Here is a 23891-nt window from a genome sequence, read left to right as displayed (position 1 = left end):
ATACGTTATACACAATTTGTTCATACTGAATTGGCGTGATGATCTACTTTGGCGTTTTTTATGTCTATATTGAATTTTGTTCTTTGTAACATTGAGTGTTAAAATTGTAAAATATTTCTCATAATAATCGAAAGACATTTGTGGCTCAAACTTTAAAAATCACATAGAGCGGGTTCGGTAATATGTAAATATATAAAATGACACCACCAGGTCAACAAAGCAGAACAGGTTTACGTAGAACATTCAACTTTGTCGTCTTTTGATGTCATCGGAAGACTGTTGTAGACACATTGCTTGATGGCGGATAAAGTTGAATAGATTCAAAGATTTGCTATACACAACAATGGCAATCAATCCTGACTTCTGAAGACGTCAGGTATAAGTGATATGAAAGAAAGATATAACAGAAATCGATATTTATGTACTATATTAAGGTGAAAACAATGATAGGAGGAATCAGTTTCATCAGTACGTTTCAGTGAACAGGACTAATACCAATAATTCATTATCATGTTGTTTCGTACAAAAGCATTGAAGCCGTGTAAACAGGTAAAGAAATAGATCATTGTAAATTACAAGGTTAGCCAACAAAATAAATATCAAAAAATATATTTCATAAAGCCTGAATTAGGATTAACACATTCCAGTATACGAATGACTAGCTACCTGGTTACCATGGTCACCATTGACGTCATCAGTGATGGTCCCGTTAGTCTACAAACACATTCAATGATTCTTCAATTTGAATCGATAATTCCTTTATAACGCACGAACTCGGTGCAAAAGGATGTATTTTAGGAATAAATCATACCTGCCATTTAAAACAAAAAACAAAAAAACGTTGCAATGCTTTTTATTTTGTATGACATTTAGCAAATTCTAACACTGTAGACAACGAATGACGGACAAAGACAGTCAGTTTTTGATCGATCTATAAAATTTTATGTTAGGGACAGATGGGAACGAGTTATGATGAGATCCATGTAATTAGCTACCACGTAATTCGTAAAGCAATGATGAAAATAAAGAGCACCTGAATACAACATTAAATTAAATTATCTTTAAACGTTTGAAATTCCTAATATGCAATTGACAGTTATCAGTATCCTCCTTTAAAACTGTTAAAATGGTCTTGCTATCGATTATCAAAGACCATGACTAGATGTAATTATACCATATAAAGAACACGAGAGAAATTGTAATTGGCTTGTGTACTTAGAGATCCATTAAAAGCTATTTACACTACCACACAGAAAACTGACAACTAGAGTCGTAAGTTAAAGCCTGTTTTTTTGCTCTGATCAATACAAGTTTGGAATCGCATCCAGGACATGAATTCAATAGTCGTATATCAAAAAATAAATGAATATCGACATCATAACTTTATTGCCTATTAATCTCCCTTGTTTACAAAATTTGAATATTTCTGAAACGTTTCTGAAAATTGACAGGCAACATCTTCATTTATCAAATAATACCAGGAAACGGAATGAGTATTATGCGGAAAAACAAAAATACCTTATTTTTAAATCATCTGTGTTTTCAGACACACTGTTTCCGAGAAATGGTTTTGCCTTTTGCTTCTTGCAGTGGTGCTAGGGGCTTTACTTATTGTCAAAATGAATCAGTTTTCATGCAGATATTTTATTTAATTTTTTTTTGTCAGTTGTATAGCCAAAAACGTGATAGGACAAGATTATGAGGTAACTCAAAGTTCTGCAAATAGGATGGCAATGATTGTGTTTTTACATGGCCTTTCGCTTTCGTGTATTTTTTAATAATATTGTTATTTAAACTGATAATATTGATAAATGCGACGTTATAATGTTTTCAGAGTACCAGGTGAGCATCAGAGGATGTTGGAGATCAAATCTCAATGCTGGAGGCTGGCTGGAGTGTGAATCCTTCCACTCAAATCCTCAATATATCATTAACCTTCATCCAGATGGTAAGTGTTCACAGAAACTGTTCTTTTAGAATCAATAATTTATCATTTATCTTCAACAATTACAAGTTTGTAGTGAAATCATTCTTGCTGTATCCCCAATTTCTATAACCTTAATGTATTCATCGAAATTCGTTCAGAAACTTATATTCCCTTAGTCATTTCGATGTAAATTTATCTTGCCCTCGGCGATCCCCCCTCCAAATATATCTTCATTTACAACATTTGTATATTGTCTTTTGCTGTATTGTAAACTAGTTTTTTTGTATTGTTTTAACTCTATTATGAAAAATAATTATAAAATCCATGAACTATCATATGACTACTTCCATTTCGTTTTAACCCAGATATGTATATTTTTGTTTCTGTTTGGCATTGCAACCTCTTTTAATGGTATAATTTCATAGGCAAAATCGTTTAATTATGACCATTCGACGAGTTCATACCTCATCAATAAGTGAAAAACACTAAAGGGACACAGAGAGGTCATGAAAGGATGCCGATTCACTTATTTGATGGTGTTGCCACTTAATCATAGAGGTTGTACATACCAATGTATTGATTCCTGTGTATGGCCTGCAACAAAAAATCGATCTTATCAGCTGCTATCTAAATATGAAAAACACCGACTACCATTTAAGGGGAAATACCTGTATCACGCCTTTTGTGCATTCCTATTGTTAGATGGATAATACCAATAAGGACACAATTAAAGATATACCAGTATCCCTACATGTATGTTTCCATTTTATTTTATGATACTTATTTTGGTAAACCCTACTGTAAATGGTTTATTTGTTTGATTTTCGCATTTTAAGTTTTACAAAAAATCTCGAAGGATTTATTTTGAAATTATGAGAAAGGACAGTGGTTTGTTGATGAAATCTACTTTTCATTTGTCATTCCTATCAACAACCTTTATAGTAATTTAATACATCAAATAAATACATTGTGTGTCTTGATTGTAATTTAATTGATTCTGCCACAAAGGGTAATTCAATCGAAAATCATTTAGGTAATTGACAATTTCATTCAAGTCACTTGAATTTATTTTGCACTTATAGAACAAAAATAATCTCTTTTAATGTACCTCTTTACAGTAGCCCTCGGAAATCATATGTAACACGCCATAGCCTATTGTTTGCAAATTCTACCTGGATAAACCCATTATTTTAAAGACTTCATGTTACTTGCTTATTGTAATTAGATTTGAAGGAGTATTTTCGAAGAGTTTTTATTATAATCAATTATACAATTCAGTTCAATTTCCTTTAATTTTCAGTCAGTGTTCAAAGAAGGTTTAATGGGCGTCTTCCATTAGTTGTCTCCCTTCTCCAGGTCTATCGCCGCCAGGATAAATTAGAAGGAATAGGACTCTATGCAATAGGATTTGAAGTTTTTCAGGTTCGTTAAAATTTTGTAATGGATAATTCATTACGCATTTTATTTGTCAATTATCTGTTTTGATATGTACTGCACCAATGTCATGCACGTAAGGTAAACATGTTATAACGATTCCATGACGTCATAACTAAACGACGTCATACGATTTTTTTTTTTTTCAGCAAAGCAAGTCAAAATTATTTTGCCTTATATGATAGCGTATACGATTCCTCCAATATCTTCTATAGAATATAAATTAACACTTTCTGATACTAGTGTTTCCGTTTCGTTATTAACGCCATGTTAACCGAATCAAATTTCGATGAAATAAGGGTAAAATATGAATCAAAGAAAGGTTTACACAGAGTCTCCTAAAATGTAGAAGGCCAAAAAAACGATATGAAAACAAGGTAAATAACAACAGAACCATCAGGTATACCAACGAGCACAAAACACTACCAACTGTCCAACTTTATATCGCACAAGGAAATAGAATGTGTATATTCTGTACCGCTAGATTTCTTCATCCATAATTCACTGTTTGATCGACAGCTGTTACCGATGTTAACTTTTCACAAGAGATCTGATCAGAAAACGATTTCTTTCTACTACAATGAAATGACAAAATAGAAAATTATCAACGAAAAATAGAAAAACAGTAAAAACAATGAACAAATCATTATCCTTTCAGTTGTTCACTCGTCCGACTGGAGTGCTGAACAAGATGTTCTTTGATAGAACAGATCCACTCATGCCGGAAAATGAGGAAACTTACGCAGAATATCGGGAAACTTCCGGCAGGTTTTTCCTTGATCCGGGACAGTACCTTCTCGTGCCTACGTCACAGCTTCCCAATCAGGATCGAGGCTACCTCCTGCGTCTCTTTACCGTCAGCAAAATGCAATGCTCGTAAGTGGACATCTTCCTATTATAGTAATAAGTTTATATCACATACTGTATAACCTAAAATTTAAGTTGTGGAGAAACATTTGTTGTTTTCGTGATTTATGGAGTTTTGAAAATTTGGTATACTTTTAGATGACATCCACGAAATGTTTTACCCTCAGAAGGATTATAAGGTTTTAACCACAAAAAGAAAGTAATCACAAACATTTTATGTTATACAGTATCATTTTGATGTATCTTAACCTTCTTTTCGCCAATTTTGGTGTTTTACTGTCAAACACTTTTCATTTCAAAGTACATTTATCTTCCTTATTTTCATTTATCAAAGTTCGGGGTGTTGTTGACTTTGATGTATTTTCTCACTGTAACACTTGAGTTCCTCATGAAATATGTCATTGATTTCTAAAATCAACCCTGCAAAATAATTTACAATTGAGTGTTGTTTTGCACTGAAGATATAAACTGTTAATAGAACCAAATATCTTATATTTGGCGTGTATAATGTATACCACTTAATCAACACTGAATTTTTATATGAATTCATGAACGTGAAAAAGACACTTCGAAAAAACGAAATTCGAAAACCTGTGATGGAACTCTTTCTTTGTACTTTAGATTAAACAATTACTATCTGTTATCATTTCAGTGACATTTATACCAATAGCAGCCATTTTTATCACAAATGAACATTTCCATTTAATTATGTTTCATTAACATTAACATCGCGTGTTCTATCGGTGTGTTTCGAAAATTTTATCATATCAGCACATTTACTGCCCACATAGGCATACACAAATGACAGAACCGAGATACAAATGAGTGGGTGGGTGTGAACTAATGGTAAATAATGAGAACGCTTGGCAATTCAGGAGTACTCAATGTCATATACAATATTTATGATTCAGTGTGTCCTTTTCAATTCTGCTAAAAGCATGTTGAAAGAAGATAAATACGATCAGTACGTTCAAAACCAACATACCTTGTATATGATCAAATCGTTCTATTATTAGTTATTCTATTAAACTATGAAGTAAAGAAGATGATAATTTACGATCCTTTTTTCAAATATCGTATTTGATAATATCGCTTAATATCGGTCATTGTTGTTAAAAAATATATGCATGCTCTTAAATCACACTTATGTACAACCAGGAAACAGTATAATTTGTTACGTGAAACAATCATAATGGAATACTGGTTTGGTGTTATGACGTTTTAATTCCCAAGATTAAACTTTTTTGTTGGCAGTTGATTTCGTGGTTACACCTTCGCCACCAAATATAGAAATTACAAGGCTCATTTTCGCGATTTTCGTTCATCCTCGAAAATAATTTTATTGTATATTGAAGAATATTTTCTCAGCATATTTGAAATATTATCGCGTTAATATCCATGTTGTCACTGCTTTGGACACGTATATTCATTGGCTGGTTGCTCGGTATAGCCGTCATGACATTTTTTCTTTCTTTTAACGTGTCCATCTCACCTTTAATGAGTCTGAACATAAAACCTTTAATGAGATCCAGTCACATGTATAAAATGACCAGAAATTATCGACCATTTAACGAAATGCCAAAGTTGAGATCAATTTTGTTAACACCACGATAAAGAGTGATGTACGACTCCAACCCTTTTTACGCTCTATGCCCACCAGGCATCACGGGACGTGCTATAGAAATCAATACAGGTGTGCGCGATAAGACGTCTGCATTCTAACACTGGAATATAAAACCGGCCCTTTACAATCTATTACTTCAGAGTAAGGATATTTTGTCAATTGATACAACAATGATTTAAAAGCTGGTTCATATTCTCATTGAAAAGTGCAATCGATAAGATAAAAGAAAATACCTTCACAAAAAGTAATATTAAAAAATTTCGGTTTTTTTTCAGATGTGTATTTGTCTTTTTTTTTTTTGTTGTTTTTGTTTCCGTTTATTTTATCTTTATTTTTTCGCCTTTAATTAGGAATTTTGTTGTATTTGTTCCTTCAGGTGTTAAAAAGAAGCTCTGAACATTGCATAAAAGACACAGTTCTAAATATCACCTTCTAATACAAATAAAGAGATAGATACAGTAAAGCCAAACAATGGATTTAACTTCACCATACAGCTGTTTCGTCCTTCTAGGATCCTTCAGTGATGATTAAGGCTAAAACATTGAAACCAAGGAAGCGACTGAAGAAAGGTGGTCGAAAGAAAGGTCAAAATCTAGACACGGAAGTATACTAACCCCATAATTCAATGAATTTTGTATTTTTCATACATCAGATAATTTCAGAATCACGTCAAGCATATCTTCATCTTTAATTATAGAATGTCTTATAGACCTACCTGTTTTTGGTCTTTCGCATAGATTTATGCAATAAATGAATATATTCATTTCAGTGATCAGTTGTTTTTTCTGCAAAGTCACAACCAGATTCAAAACAGGTGTCCATATTCTGCTTCGTTATTAATGCTAATTTCAAGTGATGAATATACAGAAAATGAATTTGCATCGACACCGACTAAAGCATGAAATAAAAAACGGACGTTCGCTCAACTAAGGATAACTATAGAACATTTACATACATATATGTATATTTATGAGACAGAAATGAACACATCGCTTTTCGTCATGCACTGCAGCCATGCTGATCTAAAAATTTATAGAAAAAGGAAAAGTCAAAATGATACAAGTATATAAATTGGAAAATATTGCTACCAATGCCGCAAAACCGCTACATTTGCGGTCACCATGTGCGAAGGATGGCGTCCAGGCTGCCAAGCACTTAGCTTGATTGGAATCAATGTTATAACGATCTCATAACCTACGCAAGCAAATCAAAGGCACTGTCATTAGAGACTTCGTTTTCACGTCGGCTGTCCATTTTAAGTATACATATGCATCATTATCTGATACAAATTCCTTCAACAATCAACCATAAATTCGATCAAATCTCAGAACGTATATTGGAAAGACACCAGATGTTTTTAACAAACTCAAAATATGTATTTAACATATATATATGTGTGTGTGTGTGTGTGTGTGTGTGTGTGTGTGTGTGTGTGTGTGTGTTATCAAAATATTAATCCAAGCATTGAGAAATAAATATCTATATGGGAACCACTGAAGAGTACAAGAATAAAACCAGGATTTCCGGAGGTGAAAGTACCTTCTATTTTATTTGACGGCAAAGTTAGTATCAACCCAAATAAGTAATGTCAAATTCAATAAAGCTAGGACAATACACACCTATGAAAGAACGATTAAGATATTTTCAAAATTAAAAAAAAAACATATATATATATTTTTTTTTTTACATTTGTCTGTGAAACAACATTAAAAATGCATTAAAATCTGCATATGTCTTGTTTTGACATGATAGAGTAACTCTCTGATCATAGACCTAAAATGTCACATGAAGTTGATGTAGATTAGATATCCCTATATACGAGATGATGTGTAAAGAACAGACATCAGTTAGGTCGTTGACCTGGAACCGTACATTGTTCCATTATACATCATAGCTTTAGTAAACAGTATCCGCCATGTACTAATTCAAATGTGCTAATGACTGTTTACTTACTGATTACACTGAACAATAAGAGTCTAGACAAACATGTTCCAGTGTTTTATTCATTGCGTTCAATATTCTGGCATATATTTGTTTTCAATTTGGCTGTGACAGATTATTTATCGACACTTAATAGGCATTTGTTATGCATGGAGTATTATTTGACTGGTTTCACCATCTCTCCGCGAGGAACACCTTTTTTTCAGCCATTGTTGTTGCTTTCATTCCACATGTTTTGCTGCCTCCTCATCTCTAGTCGCTGTCATTTTTTCATTTTTTCTCTCCTGTTTCGGATACTGCTGTTACATTTTCATCGCTTTTGTTGCTTCCTCAGGTTCTAGATTATGTTAGACTGTTACTATTTTCTAAATCTTGTCAATATTTGTGTTGTCATGTTCATTCATTTCTGTTGCTGTAGAATTTTCTTTTGTGTTGTTGTTTCCCCAGCTTTTGTTTCCTTTCTTTTTGTTTTGGTATCTTTTCCAGATCTTCATTTGTAACTTCGTTTTGCAATGAAAATTTATACACGTCCGACATGTGATATCATATCCGTATCATCTTGACGAGCGTAATTTGAACGGATCAATACATCGTCACTACAAAATGTGATGTGCACACTAAAAGACTTTTATGGAAATATAACCGAAAATAGATATATTATCATTATTGCTCTGAAATATGTATGCATGTAATAAAAATTAATGGTCATCTGTATATTGTTTGAAAATTAATATCTTCTCATCAAGTCAGGTCAGCAGTTATATGAAGCACTATACATAAATTCCCCAATGTGATTATATATTTTTCAAATTTGATTGCTTACTATCACCACGAGATTTGATCTTAGATGAGACTTGGTCTTAAGAAACGAGCTAGGCAGTTTTAAGAATCAGCGGCCTGTGTTATCGACTGGAAATGTTACCAATATAATATTAGTGCGGTGAAACTTTCTACAGTGACTCTGAATTATACAGGAGACATCATATTGATTTGATGCTTATGCTGGTTTGGTCTCCCGCTGAGGGCCGAATATGGCATCTAGAAGAGAAGTCATAAATCAACACAGTTTGTGCTATTCTATTATGGATCCGGGTGTGGAACTTCAGAACCCAGCAAACAACTACCAATGTCCTGGTTTTATTACAATTGAAAAGTTGTATTTTCAATTATTCAAATTTTCTCGATCACTATCAAAAACTTGATTGCAAAAGGATGTATATTTAATTATATTTATGAAATAGTTCGTACGATTCTCTATTGGGTTTGATTTCAAACCCTCTTTTTTCAAATTTATTCCATTCTTTAAAACAACTGAAAATGGATCACATTGAAAATAGAGCACTTAACAGTAATACAAGTTTACAGGAAGCTGGCATTACAATGCAAGGTCAACCTTAAAAATGTGGTATCCATTTAAAACAACCAAATCAAAAGGTTGTTATGGTTTATATATATAGATTTTTTTTCTTTCATATTTTCTATTTGTATTTTTTTCCTCGATGTGTTGGTTTTTCTTTTGGTGATGGGATTTCAAGTTAATTACGGTGTTGGAATAATTTTTGCTTATTTTACATATTCCCCTTTCATATCGAATTTGGAGTTCCTATATTGCAATGGAAAGCAATAAATAAGTTCTGCTCCATTGGGTCTAATGCTAACTTCGGGTTACAATTTATGAAGCAACAACTAACAATATGAAACCAATCTTTTATGATTATGGTGTTTTCCGTTTATGAGTCTTTACTTCGATATACAACAATGAAGAACGATTAGAATGCTACAAATAGAATGCTATGATTTAAACTATGTCAGTTAAGGGGACCTTAAGTGTCTTTCATTAAAAGAAGTGAGTAGATTGTGTATGGTGGTCAGTACATTGCTGTACGGAATTCAAATAGAAGAACAATTTGTGTCATTTTTTCAGGATGTGTTTTTTATATATGACTGAAATAGTGATCTACTTTTTGTTTTCTTCCAGGCCGCTCGGGAACATCATTGAAGGTACAGAACAGTGGGATTTATAGCGTCCAGATGGTTGGAGTACTGCAATAACTGCGGAATGTAAAGTTAATCTGCTGTTTCATAATTTTTTTAGTGACTTTTTTTTAAAATCGCCTTCACCGACAATTCATTTACACATATTATCAAAGAAAGGAGTGACTTGAAAAGAGAGACATTGTTTGAAATTTTGTTCTTATTAAGTTGCAAGAAAACAACCTGAAATGAAAGCTTTTGTTCTGAATGAGAAATCATTACATTGGAAATGCTGGAAAGTTTTAAGGAAGTGACAGGTATCCTCACATAGCTGTCTATGTAAGTGATCGAAGACAGACAGTGTTAACAGATAAATGAAAAAAGACAGGTGAAAGTACAGTGGCATGTGCCACGGTATTATTAAAGCATCCCAAATAGTCCTGATTGACAGATATGCAAACTTCGGTTCAGAGCGGACTTCTGATCGGATTTGAGATGAATCCGAAATGTGTCTCTTGTCAGTACAGTTATTTTGGTGATTACCTACTCGCGTCCAAATACAATAAGACTGTCTGTGAGTTGAATATCGGCACATTCTTGGAAAATTGCGAGACGTTTTGGGAATTGATATTTTATCCCTGACGCTCTACTGGTAAACACCCTATATTTCATCAGTATGTTTTCCTTCAAATGGTCTGAAGAGCACTCACCTTAATCTAGGAAACGAACCAGAATAATTCAAGTGTTTATAACAGAAGAGGAGCCTGGAGTTCTAACGTGTGTCTTCGGTATATTGATTTGATCCTATGGTAATAGTTCACGATCGGAATGTATCACTTGTCAGATCAAAGACAAAAATGTGAATCTATTTAGTTTTAATGTAAAATAGAAATATGTCTGATTACTAATATATTCACCTTTTCAATTCCAATTATTCCCCATGGGAAAGTTAAATTATAAAGGGGGGAAATCGTTGCAATGATGTACAATCATGATGGTGGTACATTGAAAATGGAGTTGAAATATTAGCATAAGCATTACTACAAAGCAACAATAACTATTTGAAGATATCTTCTGATAATAATTTATGCCATAATAACATAATGGTTTGTAAATAGCCATAGAATGCGTCAATGGTTTTTATATTGTTATTCTATAAATACGTAATTTAGCTCAATTCTAATCACTGGTGTTGAAAATGTTGAAAACGATGGTAGAGGAAGAACTGTGCAGACTTGAATGGAAATTTGTACGTCTGATTATAGGTAAATGACTCGGGTCTTTCCGTCATTCTTACGAATAACGGAAATTCCGAGTGGTTTTATGTATATTTGTGGGGATAAAAATTGTCAATTATTTTCGGTATTATGAAGATAAGTATCGAACAATATATGTTTATACTGGTTATATTAAGTCATTCGATCTCATTAACGAAACCAAGGCATGTCTTTAGAAAGAGGAAAACAAGGGTTGTTATGGTAACCATGAAATGTCATGACGTCATGGTTTGTAGGCATAATTGTATTTTGTTTGAAACGAAAGATCACATCAAATCAGTCATTACAAGTTACGACCATTTTCTTTTGAAGGCAGAAAAGAACACCTATGAGAGTAATTTAAACGCAATGTTTAGGATATGTAATTGTATATATGTAAGTTACTTATGAACTGATTAGTTTAAGCTTGTGTCTTCCACTCCAGTCACAAAACACAAATGTATATATCATTCCTTACTGTATATATAGCATCTGTGAATGTGAAGGAAACAGTACTTTACCAGTTTACAAGAAATACGTTTTTACTTTCGTCTTTTCAAACCTGTTTGTTACACTAAGGTTATTACCATGTCGCCGTATATTTTTGCAGATCTAAATTTTCATACCAAATAATTTTCCAAGAACAAAACGCACCAGGACTGATGTTACTTAGTAAATTTCATTATTGAAAAACGTTTCCAGTGCTTTTTCGCTAATAAAAGGAGGAGGTTAATTATTTATTAAATATATTGATATTGGGGGAAAAAACCTGTTGAAGTTTATCATAAAGAAATTACCGAAATAAATACATTAAATCTGGTTATAACTGAACTATAATTGTGAAATGTATTTTCTTACATAATGTTGATAATCGATAATGCAGGATAATTTGTAAACAAAAAATTGAAGTACTTAATTGCACCAGCTGCTGCTTAAAGGGTACATGGTTAACAGAAAGCGACTAATCATATTCATCAAGTGGTGACACCAGACGTATCAAATCATTGTAAGACGATAAATATTAACAATAATTCGGGTTTTTTTCACTAAATAATGAAATATAGCAGTTTTCTTCATGTCGGAGCTTCAAAACATTGAAATTTTACCTGAACAACCGGCGTGTCGTCAATTGGGTATAAAGTCGAATCTCGCTATCTCGAACTCGGATAACTCGAAGACCCTTTCAATTCGAAGCCTTTCGCCGGCCTCGACCTAATTTTACACAAAACGTTCGAACTCACTTAAAGCGAATACTCGGTTATCTCGAAGTTTTCCATGGTCCCGCCGAGTTCGACTGTATTTCTTTTGTAATTCAATGACTCAAAATGATCAATTCCACGACTGAATTTTTTCACTTTCAAAATACATATTCGCGTGATATGAAATATGTCTCCTTGTCACAATTTTACTGTATTTCTTTATAATCAACATCATTTTTGTGCATGTGTGAAATCAAAATCAAAATTTTTAGTACGCCAAAAGTTATATATTGCTCATATTTGCGTAACATTTGAAATAAAAAAGCCATCAGATTTGTAATTGATGGAAAGCCTTATAGTTGCTTGTTTGTAAATGTACCATAAGATTTATTGATTGTTAATAATATGTATAAAGACTATGCACATCCGTTTATAATTCATGTTATTATCTCTTATATTGACGTTAATACTATCGTTTCATTAGGAAACGATAATAAATGATGTTATAAGATGGTTTAATTCTTAAGGTAATTTTTTTTCTATTCTATTTAAATGCCAATTATATGTCTTCTACGAAGATCTGTAATATATGTGTACCATGAATTGTTTTAAATTGTTGGGGACAACTTTTTTTACTAGGATACAATATCATATCATTTTGATAAAAAAAAATCTTGTGCTTATCAGATTACGTTCATGAGAGTTCATATTTCCTTTAAAAATAGCATTCCTATTTTTAAGAACAAAAATGTTTGCCAAACAATTGGTAACTGTTAGCTGAAATAATTTCGAATCACTTAATTTAGTTTTAAAATGTTTTGCCACACGAGCAATTAACGTTTAACACTTTAATTTTTCAAGAGCGCAGTAGTCCAAGGGAAACTACTTGAATTCAAAATAGTTTGATATGTTTTAACAAATTCAGTTATCTGGCATTATCTTTAATTGTGTAAGTTAATTAAGCTCCTTATTGTCTCCCTCATATATGTTAGAATTACACAAAATCTGGATTAATCACTTGTTTATCAAATATAATGAAAAGCATAAAATGGCCTTGACATAGTTAACATGTATAAACTAAGCGTTCACAGACCCTTACCTTCTTCAGGAATTCATATTTATTTCGACAGCAAGTATTTGATAACGTCGTCTTCTGAACAATACACAACTAAAAAACCACAATAAAATTATTTTGAAGCAAAAATATAAAGTTATTCTATAAAGAGTTGCCCTTAAAAATAACACAAAAATTATCTGTCGTAATTATGTGTGTAACGTTTCGGACCTTCACTACAGGTGTCAGAATCATGTGGATTTCACAAATAAACACAGACGATTATATAGATACAAATCTTAACATTACATGTTATTGATATAAAAACCTCTGCTATGTGTTCACAAACTTATATTGCACCTAGCAACTGATAGTTTGCCACTGAAATAGTATTGAAATGACTAGGGAGCTTTGTTTTTTCCCTTTCATTTGTGTTTTATTTGTTTGTTTTTTCAGAGCTTACGATAGAAAGGTCAATTAGGTGGTAGGTTAATTAATGTATATATTTTTAACGTGAAAAATCCACATGATATATATATATATATATATATAACAATCGATTTTACATACAAAGACAAATAAATACACATATTATATACAACATTACACTCATAATCCACACACACATGTACAAATCTATAAAAATATTATTTCATCAATTAATTAAGGTCATACTATATATAAATCGACGAGAATTTATAGATTGATTGACGCTTACAAGTATACGGTTTTTTTTTAATATCAAATTTATGTATTTCTTTTTTAAATGTTTTCAATATTGATTGCAACAGGGATGGGTTCTTTTATGTAAATAAACGTTTAATATGATTGAAAGACATGGACTTTTTGTTATAATTCTCAGCGTGATAACAAATCTATACGATTTTATACCGTCGTATTTCGCTTTCAATGTAACACAATATATATGAGGATTATTACATTGTTCTCGTGCATTTGAACGTTTGTTTAGTCAATATTTTCTTTTGCCGGACGTCACTTCTGGATCTTAACACTTTTGGCCGAATCACCAATTAGGACGTGATATGTTTGATCTACTTTCATTTATATATCATGTGATACTGTTTATGGCTGAACATGTTGATATAATTTGTCATTCGTACAGTCTGTTATATGTTGGTATCAAAAAAGGAAGAAAAGAAATTATCTAAAACCATCTCATCGACTTCACAAGAAAAGCTTAAAACTCCGGCTTTTCAACAATATTGAATTTCAAATTCGAAATCGACATACACAGGGAAATATGAATTTGTGAAAATCTTGAAAAAATACAAGGAGAATGACACCAATTGTAATTTGAAGGGTAACTATCTTCGGGCTCTTCGACTAAGTCGCCATGTAAATTTTGAACTCTAGGAAGTATTCTCTCTTTCTCAAATGAGAGCAAGGCTGACGAGCCAAACTAACCAGCGAGATCATAGTTACAATATAGAACATGTTACTCTGCCAGCTGTCAACCTCTTTTCCCGAAATCGTAATGATGGAAGCGAGTTCTTGAATAGCATAATTACTACGACGTAAAAACATCACGGGTCGGAAAACATGGAAGCTACTATATGGAAACGAGATATTCACAAAAAAGAAGTCTAAACCAGCAAGCTTATTTGTCATCGCAAGGTGTCTATGATGGCTTCATTGTGTAAGATGGAGGCAAGTGGAAAAGGTTATTTTTACGTAACCAGAGGTTAAAGAAAAAAATCAAATGGTTGCCGCTTAGATTGTTAAAGATAAATTAACGCTCAAATTTGTTATGTTTTATCAAATCTACAACGATGACTTGATAAAGATGGTTCCCAATTTTATTCGATTAATAAATGAAAATTTTCACTATTCAGTAGTTATCTCCAACACGCCTTTCTACAGCCGATGCCAGATACCCATACAAAGCATTAAATTAAATAGGAACTAGGGCTAGTAATTAATCTTATCCTGTTTGATCTGTTGTATGCCAATCAATAAATTACTCATGAATTATATATGTATTGGTAGTTAACATGTACTTTTTACTTGATTTGAGAAGAAAAATAAAGGTGGTATAGTGAATTTCTGATCAATGATAAGCATTGCATTACTATTCATTAGTTTTTGTGTCGCCTGCAGCGCTGGCGAACACTTAGGTATCACTTTGTCCGTCGTCACGCGTCGTCGTCGGCGTCGTCGTCGTCCGGACGAAAATTTTCCGAACTTTTTGCTTTGAGTTATCAAAATGAAATTTGGCATATGGCTTTTTGATACAAGGGTACAGATTAAGTTTGATTCCCGGCTGTCTGTGACCCTTTTTGGAAGAGTTATGCCCCTTTGAACATAGAAAATTTCCTGGGAATATTGTTTTCCTGACTTTTTTGGCTTATGCTTTGAGTTATCAAAATGAAATTTGGTATATGGCTTCTTGTTGCAAAGGTGCAGATTAATTTTGATTCCTGGCTGTCTGTGACCCTTCTTTGCAGAGTTATGCATCTTCGAAAATTCTTCGAGAATGTGGCTTTTTGTACTTTTCTTGATTATGCTTTGAGCTATCAAAATGAAATTTGGTATATGGTTTCTTGTTGGAAGGGTACAGATTAGTTTTGACATCCAGTTCGATTTCTGGGTGACCCTGATAATTTATGCAGGCGACACATACAGTTCCGATGAACTCTTGTGATATCTATATACACTGAAACATTTCAGATCTTTGGTGACATTTCTTCCTATCAAGTACTACAAAAACTATTTTTGGAGGGTTCTCATATTAGTTTTACTTATTCTAGACATTTAGATAAAACCGTGAATATCATATACCTTGAAAAATTAAAGTAAGATTGAGACCCATTGTTCGTTTAGTTCATTTTAAAGAAAAGGTACTTCTTTTCAGTTTTCAGCGGTTTGGTATATCGCTAGAATTTATATATCATCAATACAGCCTTGCAGTAGATAAAACCGTGCCTTTTGCTGGCGTCCCTAGGTGATATGCTGCCCGGACTGATAAAAAAAAATCATTAATAACTAAAAAAAAAAAAAACAGACAAAACCCATCAAGCTTAAGTTCAATTATTTATTCCTAACATCAGTGTCGTAATGAACAAAGTTGATGAAATATTAATACAACAGTTGTATATATATATATGTTGCTCTTAACAATATATAATTGCGAGGCAAAGAAATACCCAGGGTAACAATAGCGGTATTCAGTTCAACAGTACATCACATCAAGGAACTGACCAGGCACTTAATGGACACTAGAAACGTTATAATACTGGTCACTTTACTAATGCTGGAAGGTAAGACTTTATCATTTATTATATCAAATTGTTTTGTCTTGTTTATGGTCTTTGTTTACACCATTATAAGTAAGTAAACATCTATGATAAGTTACTTGTTAATGTCGCAAAGACGTCATATTGATATTTCATGATTCTTTGAGCGAATACAGCGATTTTTTACATTAAAATTGAAATTAAAGATCAATTATTTTTTTCGATTTATCATGGTTTTTATTTGACAAGTTGCTGACGTGCATAAGGTCATAAAGTCAATCAGATTGGGAGGGGGAGGGGCAAGTTTAAACAAATTCTTTATAAATTTTGATATTTAGCATGACCTTAAGAATGATGAAATATTGTTTTGTAGCATTGAACTTGTGCATGTTGTTTATAAGTGTAAGTGTGTATGTAGATATGAGAAGATTTCATTCGGAAAGTGCAATACAGATATAAATGGCCACCCTGTGATTTCACTGATACAATGAAATCAGATGATTTCATTTCGAGGTGAAATAAAGATATATAACACATGATTACAACAATCTAACGAGATCAATAGATTTCATTTTGAAAAAAAAAGATATTAATAAGGAAATATATACATGGTTGATGCAACTCTTAAGGTAATAACGGCGCTTAATGTAATAATTATTACAATAAGCGTTGCAACGGCTACGCTTAATGTAATAAAGTTATTTTATTACATTAAGCGGGGCAACTGTTACGTTTAATGTAATAATTATGTTTTTTATTACATTAAGCGCCGAAACTGTACTACTGAGAAATTTAAGAAGGTCCTTATTGTAATAAAGTCCAAAATGAAGGGGGACATACTGAGTCTTCTGTTTAGTATTGTTATTTTGACTTCGTTTGCTATGATTTGAAAATTGTCAACACCCGAATGAAACAGTAAAGCTCATCATTGTCAAAACTTAATGACAAGAAAGTTAGAAAATGTTTGTTACATATGATATACACAAATTATAGTGAGAGAGTAACATACCAACAAATCTTAATTGTTACTGGAGAATCAGTTCAATAGGAACAAAACATTAACGAGAAAGAAAAATATAGACAGAAAGGCAAGGTCTTCTTCATAAAGGACACCCATCATAGACATTGGGATCAAGCCTGATTGATATTATATTCCCAAAATGGGAGCTGGAGAAATAACAACAAAACTAATCAAAATAAAAACATGGAGCATAATGAGGAATTGAAATCATTTCCTACAAACTCTCGTTGTTGGACGACTTCTGATCCACAAATATGATATTCCCACGCACGATAGTATGTTCGACGGTTTCATATTATATGCCCAAGTACTAGATTGGAGAACGTGACATCTGTAATGTTTAGCTGAGTGTCGTATCCTGTGATATCAGGGATAAAGAGTTGTTTATAATTAAATGGTAGCAATAACTGTTTGCCTAACAGTAACCTGTAATATCTAAATATATAAGATGAAATTACCAATATTTACATATGATTCTGATTGGCACTAACTGTAAGGAACGCATGCGTCCGACCTGACGCATGAGCCTTAACAACAACAGATATTATAACTGTGGTTCGTGCACTATTTCCCACACTATAACACTATCCTAAACAACTTAATACCGTACGAGTCACGATCAGGTATAACAATCCTAACTGATTACTTAGGAATTCACGCACTTAGTCTGGTATTCGCTGTTATGTCTGTACGTTGCCTAAAACTATGGTGGCTGATTTCTGCCATTTCGTTGTTTCGTTTTGTCGCCCGGACAGAACAATAATGATTGTCTTTTAGCCGAGGCTAAATTTCGTCTTTTCGCACCGACAAAACGAAAAGACGACAAAACTCAACGCGAAGTAATAAAAACTTGAAGTCGCTATGACGCTGGGCGAAGTTATTCGTCTTTTCGCACCGCCAATTATCGTCTTCTTGTCGTCCGGTTAGAAGGAGAATAGAACCTAAACATTTAAGATGGCGGAGCTGAGCAGCTACGCAAGCCTTTTGAGAAGAGACAATGGCAAAAGTATCATTTTGATTTCCTATGCTTAATGATCTGAATTATGCGGGACGAAAAGACGATAAATATAGTTTTGTCGCGGCGACAAAACGGTAAAAAGCGGGGCGAAAAAACAATAAATAGCGACTTCAAGTTTTCGTTATTTCCTGTTGAATTTTATCGTCTTTTCGTTATGTCGGTGCGAAAAGACGAAATTTAGCGTGGGCGAAAAGACGATAATATCGTTCTGTCGGAGCGACAAAACGAAACAACGAAATGGCAGAAATCAGCCACCATATAAAACAGCAAAGACCCTCTACTGCTCTGTGCGTTTCGGGCTAACGTTGACTCACACAAAGGTAAATACATATATGAATCACTCTTAACAAGCCAAACAATGGTTTAATAATAAACTTTACATTTTCTACGGATCATGATTTTGTCACGTGATTACTTATAATGTCTTGAAATACATCATCGTTTTATTCTACGTCAACAAAAGTTAATTATCCGAATCGAATTCGTCCCTCGGGAAATTTGAAATGGATACATGACTTCGTTTGAAAAGGTAAATATATATATTATTGATGTTGAATCAATTAATGATATGATGTTCGCATGGTTTTATTTTGTCCTCTGTAACCAACATTAGAATCACTAGTAGCACAGAAATAGAATATTCCATTATCTCTTCTATCTGGTCTTAAACCAGACGAGGAGACACACTTCAATGAATTTCATAACTTTTAATATTGAATGATTAAAAAAAACGTTAAACACGTGTGTATTATGAATCGTACCCCTATTTGAATGAATTAAAACCGGACAGATGTGGCAAAGCCCGGAAACTAATTTCTACCAGCAGCGCATATCACCTGCAATCCCGAAGACTTGAGTAAAAGACACAAGTGAATGACAATTAAAATTATTTGTTGAATGGAGTATAGTCAAACAATGGGTTCAGTCGCAACCATATCGCTATTATGTCCTTTTACAACTCGTCTGTGATTCTAAAATTAATATAGAATTGGGTAGGTGTACGAGTAACTTGGCAGTCGTATTAAAATGACTGACATTACCGTATCATATATTTATTTGTTTTGTCCGGGATTTTATAGAAATATTAACTTTCTTTCAAATTTAACAATGAAAATGCTTACATTTACATTAAAGGATTTGGAATAGCCTCTGCACAAATTCAACAGAATTGGGTCAGACTAGCGACAGTGGACACATGTTATCTGCCCTTAACTGGAGGGACCCAGACCACAGCAGCCTCGTTATCACGCTGTCTGATGTCTGGATTAACCAATCAAAAAAAGGTTGCTTCATTCGACGAAACATCCGGCAACTGCACGCTTCACGACCAGACGACAATTCTTAGTATATCTGGAGATGTTTATGTGCTAAGTAAAAGTTTCTTTGTAAATCTAACCATAATTTTAATGCTAGATTTTTTCAAAACCATGTATTCATTCCTTAGGCCGAACAACAATAAATGCGTGACCGTTATACCAGTTGTGTTATACAATTACCCAACGGTCATGGCATCATTGATCAAGCAAAGACTTTTGTCCCATCTACAGTCACCTCCAATCCAGTTATCCATTGATCAACTCCACTCTAACACGAATTTCTATCAATCAATTGTGATACAGCTTTCCCAATTTCCAGTCTGTGTGATTGTTAATTTCTCTCTTTTCTCACTTTTCGTTATGTTATGTACTGCAAATTACTTTTTTTCTATTCAAATATTTTCTGTTGTATTAAGAGCTTTAAATGAAATAGTAACATTATTCACCGATGTTGCAAAACTGAAAACGGATTTGTGAATTAGTCTAATTTAATTTTCAAAGTATCCAACTCTAACAAAATTTCATTCCTGTCTTGAAAAAAAGTGGAAACGGAATCCCTTCAAAATAAATATTAAAGGGTTTACTATAAGGCTACATCAATACATTTTCTTTAAATCGATTTATGTAATTCTTTCCTTTGAATCCCGTCGTAAACCACATCTCATGAAAGGATTGCTTGCCATTTTGGGTATATGGTGCTCGAAAAGATTAGTAATAACTGGATCAGTTAAAAATTCTACTTGCTTATCTACCTAGCCAAGTGTTACATGCTGGTGTTTGATCACTCTTACAAAACCTTATTGTCCTTGTACTTTTTCTGAAGTCTCCATGTTGTTCTTTCCTATGTTCCTATTTAATCCTGGTTTCATCGAATTTGAGTTTGATGACTTTGTTGACACGCCGGTATATATTTTTTTTATAGATTTTATATTTTGATGTACATTATTTCAATTTTTGCTCCACAGGTCCTAATGACTGTTCTGACGTTGACCCGACATGTAGCTCAGGCGTTCATCGAATCACCACGCCCACTGGGATGAGTTTCGACATCTTCTGTGACATGGACACTGACGATGGTCCCTGGAATGTAAGCTTAGTCTTTCATTTCATTTCAAAAAAGAATTTGGAGCTTTGTCAGTTGTTCTTGCAAATCCGAGCTTACATTTCGATCTTGAATGTTGACGTCGTGATGTTTGTTGTCTTGTGTTTGTCGATGTTTATATCTTGTACGAATAAAGTAGTTGGTCCATTCGATAAAACCTATGTCATGGTTATCTGCGAAACTTTGCGTTCAGTTTTATTCTACGTTAAATTTGTGTAATTTTCAAATGTCACGCCATTAGTTACGGTTCTGACTAACGAGGTAAACAACATTAGAGCATTGAAGCATTGCACTTTTGAATTCAAGAAAACAAAATCAAACGGAAACAGACATTTTTTCGGAATCTTCAATTCAATGACGGAACGTCATTGGTTCATTTCAGAATCGATTTCTGCGAGCCAATAAAAAAAATGCTCAAATGTGTATTACATTAGTGACGTGCAAAACATTATATCGGCGAATACACTTGATATTTGCCCGATCATGCGATTAATTCATATATCAATTGAGACTTTCGGGAAGTATGTCATCTCATTAACCACACTTACTGTAGATAACATTGTAGAAACACACACCGTTTTTCTTCATAGAAAAAAAAAATCAGCAACTGTTTTTATTTGCAGGTGATTCAGAATCGAGGAAGCATAGACGTTGATTTTTACAGAGATTGGGTGGAATATAGAACCGGGTTTGGTCAACTGTCTGGAAACTTTTGGTTAGGTAATTAAACAATTTATATATATATATGTGTGTGTGTGTGTAAACATCTCTCAGCTCAAAAAAACAGTACAGATGAATAACTTACAATATTGTCAAATCACGATTACGATATTGTCTATAGAAAATAACATTTGTGTGAAACAGCGAGATTCTACAAAAATCTATTTATGTACTTCAATAACCACAGCAACCGTATATTTTTAAGGAAATGAAAAGATTTATTCCATGGTTACATTTACCCCGTACAAACTTCGGATTAAGTTGGAGGCTTGGGATGGAACTATAGGTATTGCTGAGTATTCACTGTTCCGGATATCTAATGAAGCTGACGGATACAGACTGACGTTGGACGGTTTCTCCGGCAACATAAGTATGTCCTTGGATATTTACCGTCCAATTTGACATGTATATATGTAGATAACAATGATTTTGTTTGCGCCGTACCGACAAAGCGAAAATAGTATATTTTATCGATATTTTAAATATCGGTGATTTCATTCTCACATTAAATGTGTGTAAGAACGAAAATTTTAGATAGAAAAACAATGAGTAGAATAATGGGAAATTAAATTGTTAACGATTAGTAGAATTTGAAATGAAAGTGAAACTTTATATCATCATCATTTTTTTTATTTGTATATGTGTTTTATTTCATAGGCAATGGGATGAATAACCTCAGAGGAGAAATGTTCACTACGAGAGATCGCGATCACGACGGGGTTCTGACAAGAAATTGTGCCGAGACCCGTCACGGTGCCTGGTGGTATCGCGCATGCTCACACGCTAATCTTAACGGGAGGTACACAATAGACACCGGAAATTCGGCGTCCTCCATGTATTGGAAGCACTTCTTTGACGGACGTCTATACGTGCCGATGAGGAAAACTCGTATGATGATAAACAGATAATAGTTTCTTTATTTAATCATTTTAATGAGCTCAAATTCTATTTGAGAAAAAAAAACTTTCAATGATCGAGTATCTAGTTTGATATTGCATCTAAAAGTTAAGGGTGTATGCTACCATACATTATATAATGAAGGTGTGTTAAAGTTAAGGACATATGCTACATGTACCTTCTTATAAGCTGACGTGTAAAGATAGAAGTTTTGATTTTACTCTCAGAAGTCAACAAGGTATGCTACTGTACCTTGATTTATGGTCTGACGTGTATTAAAGTTAGGGGTGTTTGCTACTTTGGATTATAACCAAACGTGTATTAACGTTAAGGCTATATGCTACCTAACATCATCATATGACGAGACCTAAGCTAAGGTTTGAGATTGTTTACAGCACACAGTGGTCCGTTCTTCAACTCTGATGAACATAAACTGTCTCCAAGTAGGGATGGAAACATACAAATAATTTTCACAAGAGACCTGAGATATCACATCCCCTCTCATTTTTCAAAAAAAAATTGCCGCTTCGATTTTTGGCTTTCTGATTTAAATATAAATGTTGTTGATCTGGAGGAAATGCATTTTTTTCTTACAAAAAAAAAATTAAAACCAACTCCAATTTCCGGATTGTGCTGTTTCCGGATTGGTTTCCTTTATTAGTGAAACAGATAATTAAAGAACGGAGACTAGAACTAGTGATTGCGAGGCAATGATTATTTGTTGGGATTTCTTACTTGTTAACTTTTTTTAAAATGCCTTATTGTTACTGTTTTCATACGCTTTTGTGTTGTCATATCTGTCGATATCAGTGAATAAATGTATCATTGCTGTCATGTTGTTGATCAAATGATTCATTCAAAAGGTTATTGTTTTTGTGTGGTTTGTTCGTTTTTCAAAGAAAAATACATAAGATAAAAAGACTATTATATGATTTTTTTAATATCACACCCCTTATCAGCCCTCGGGCCACTGTCTGATATCAAAACTCTTGGGCTGATGAGAGATATGGTATCAAAATGGTCATATAATTTCTAAATATAATTTCCAGCTGAATATTTTCGCTTTTTTTGTATTCATCTTTTATCCGTCTTGTTCTTTTACTATCCCACATACAATGTAGATTTTTGCTCGACATGTTGTGTCTTTGCGTTATTGAGCGAATCTGGATTAATGAACGATATTTGTCTGACATTTCAGAGTCAAATATTCATCCCTTTGATTAGTTTTAAACACCACAAAAACACTTCACTTTCAAATCAACAAATACTTGACATTATTTCGCTTGT

At 33.2% G+C, this 23891-nt stretch overlaps 1 protein-coding gene and 1 pseudogene across 1 annotated transcript in view; both read left to right on the top strand.

Annotated features, from left to right (window-relative positions):
* LOC132543140 (calpain-2 catalytic subunit-like) overlaps nt 1–9817 on the top strand; it is a 32137-nt gene extending 22320 nt beyond the window's left edge. Inside the window, exons 8-11 of the mRNA XM_060206605.1 lie at nt 1835–1948; nt 3228–3349; nt 4020–4237; nt 9772–9817. Of these exons, the coding sequence (XP_060062588.1) occupies nt 1835–1948; nt 3228–3349; nt 4020–4237; nt 9772–9817 (500 nt within the window). The remainder of the gene's footprint in view (nt 1–1834; nt 1949–3227; nt 3350–4019; nt 4238–9771) is intronic.
* A 2811-nt stretch (nt 9818–12628) lies between these two features.
* On the top strand, nt 12629–22615 carry LOC132543085 (ficolin-3-like; annotated as a pseudogene).
* Nucleotides 22616–23891: the final 1276 nt, after the last annotated feature.

Source organism: Ylistrum balloti, unplaced genomic scaffold, assembly GCF_031769215.1.
Source record: "Ylistrum balloti isolate Yb309-2 unplaced genomic scaffold, AGI_CSIRO_Ybal_v1 Utg369740, whole genome shotgun sequence".
Lineage (NCBI taxonomy): Eukaryota > Metazoa > Mollusca > Bivalvia > Pectinida > Pectinidae > Ylistrum > Ylistrum balloti.
This window is presented reverse-complemented; position numbering and strand designations above follow the sequence as displayed.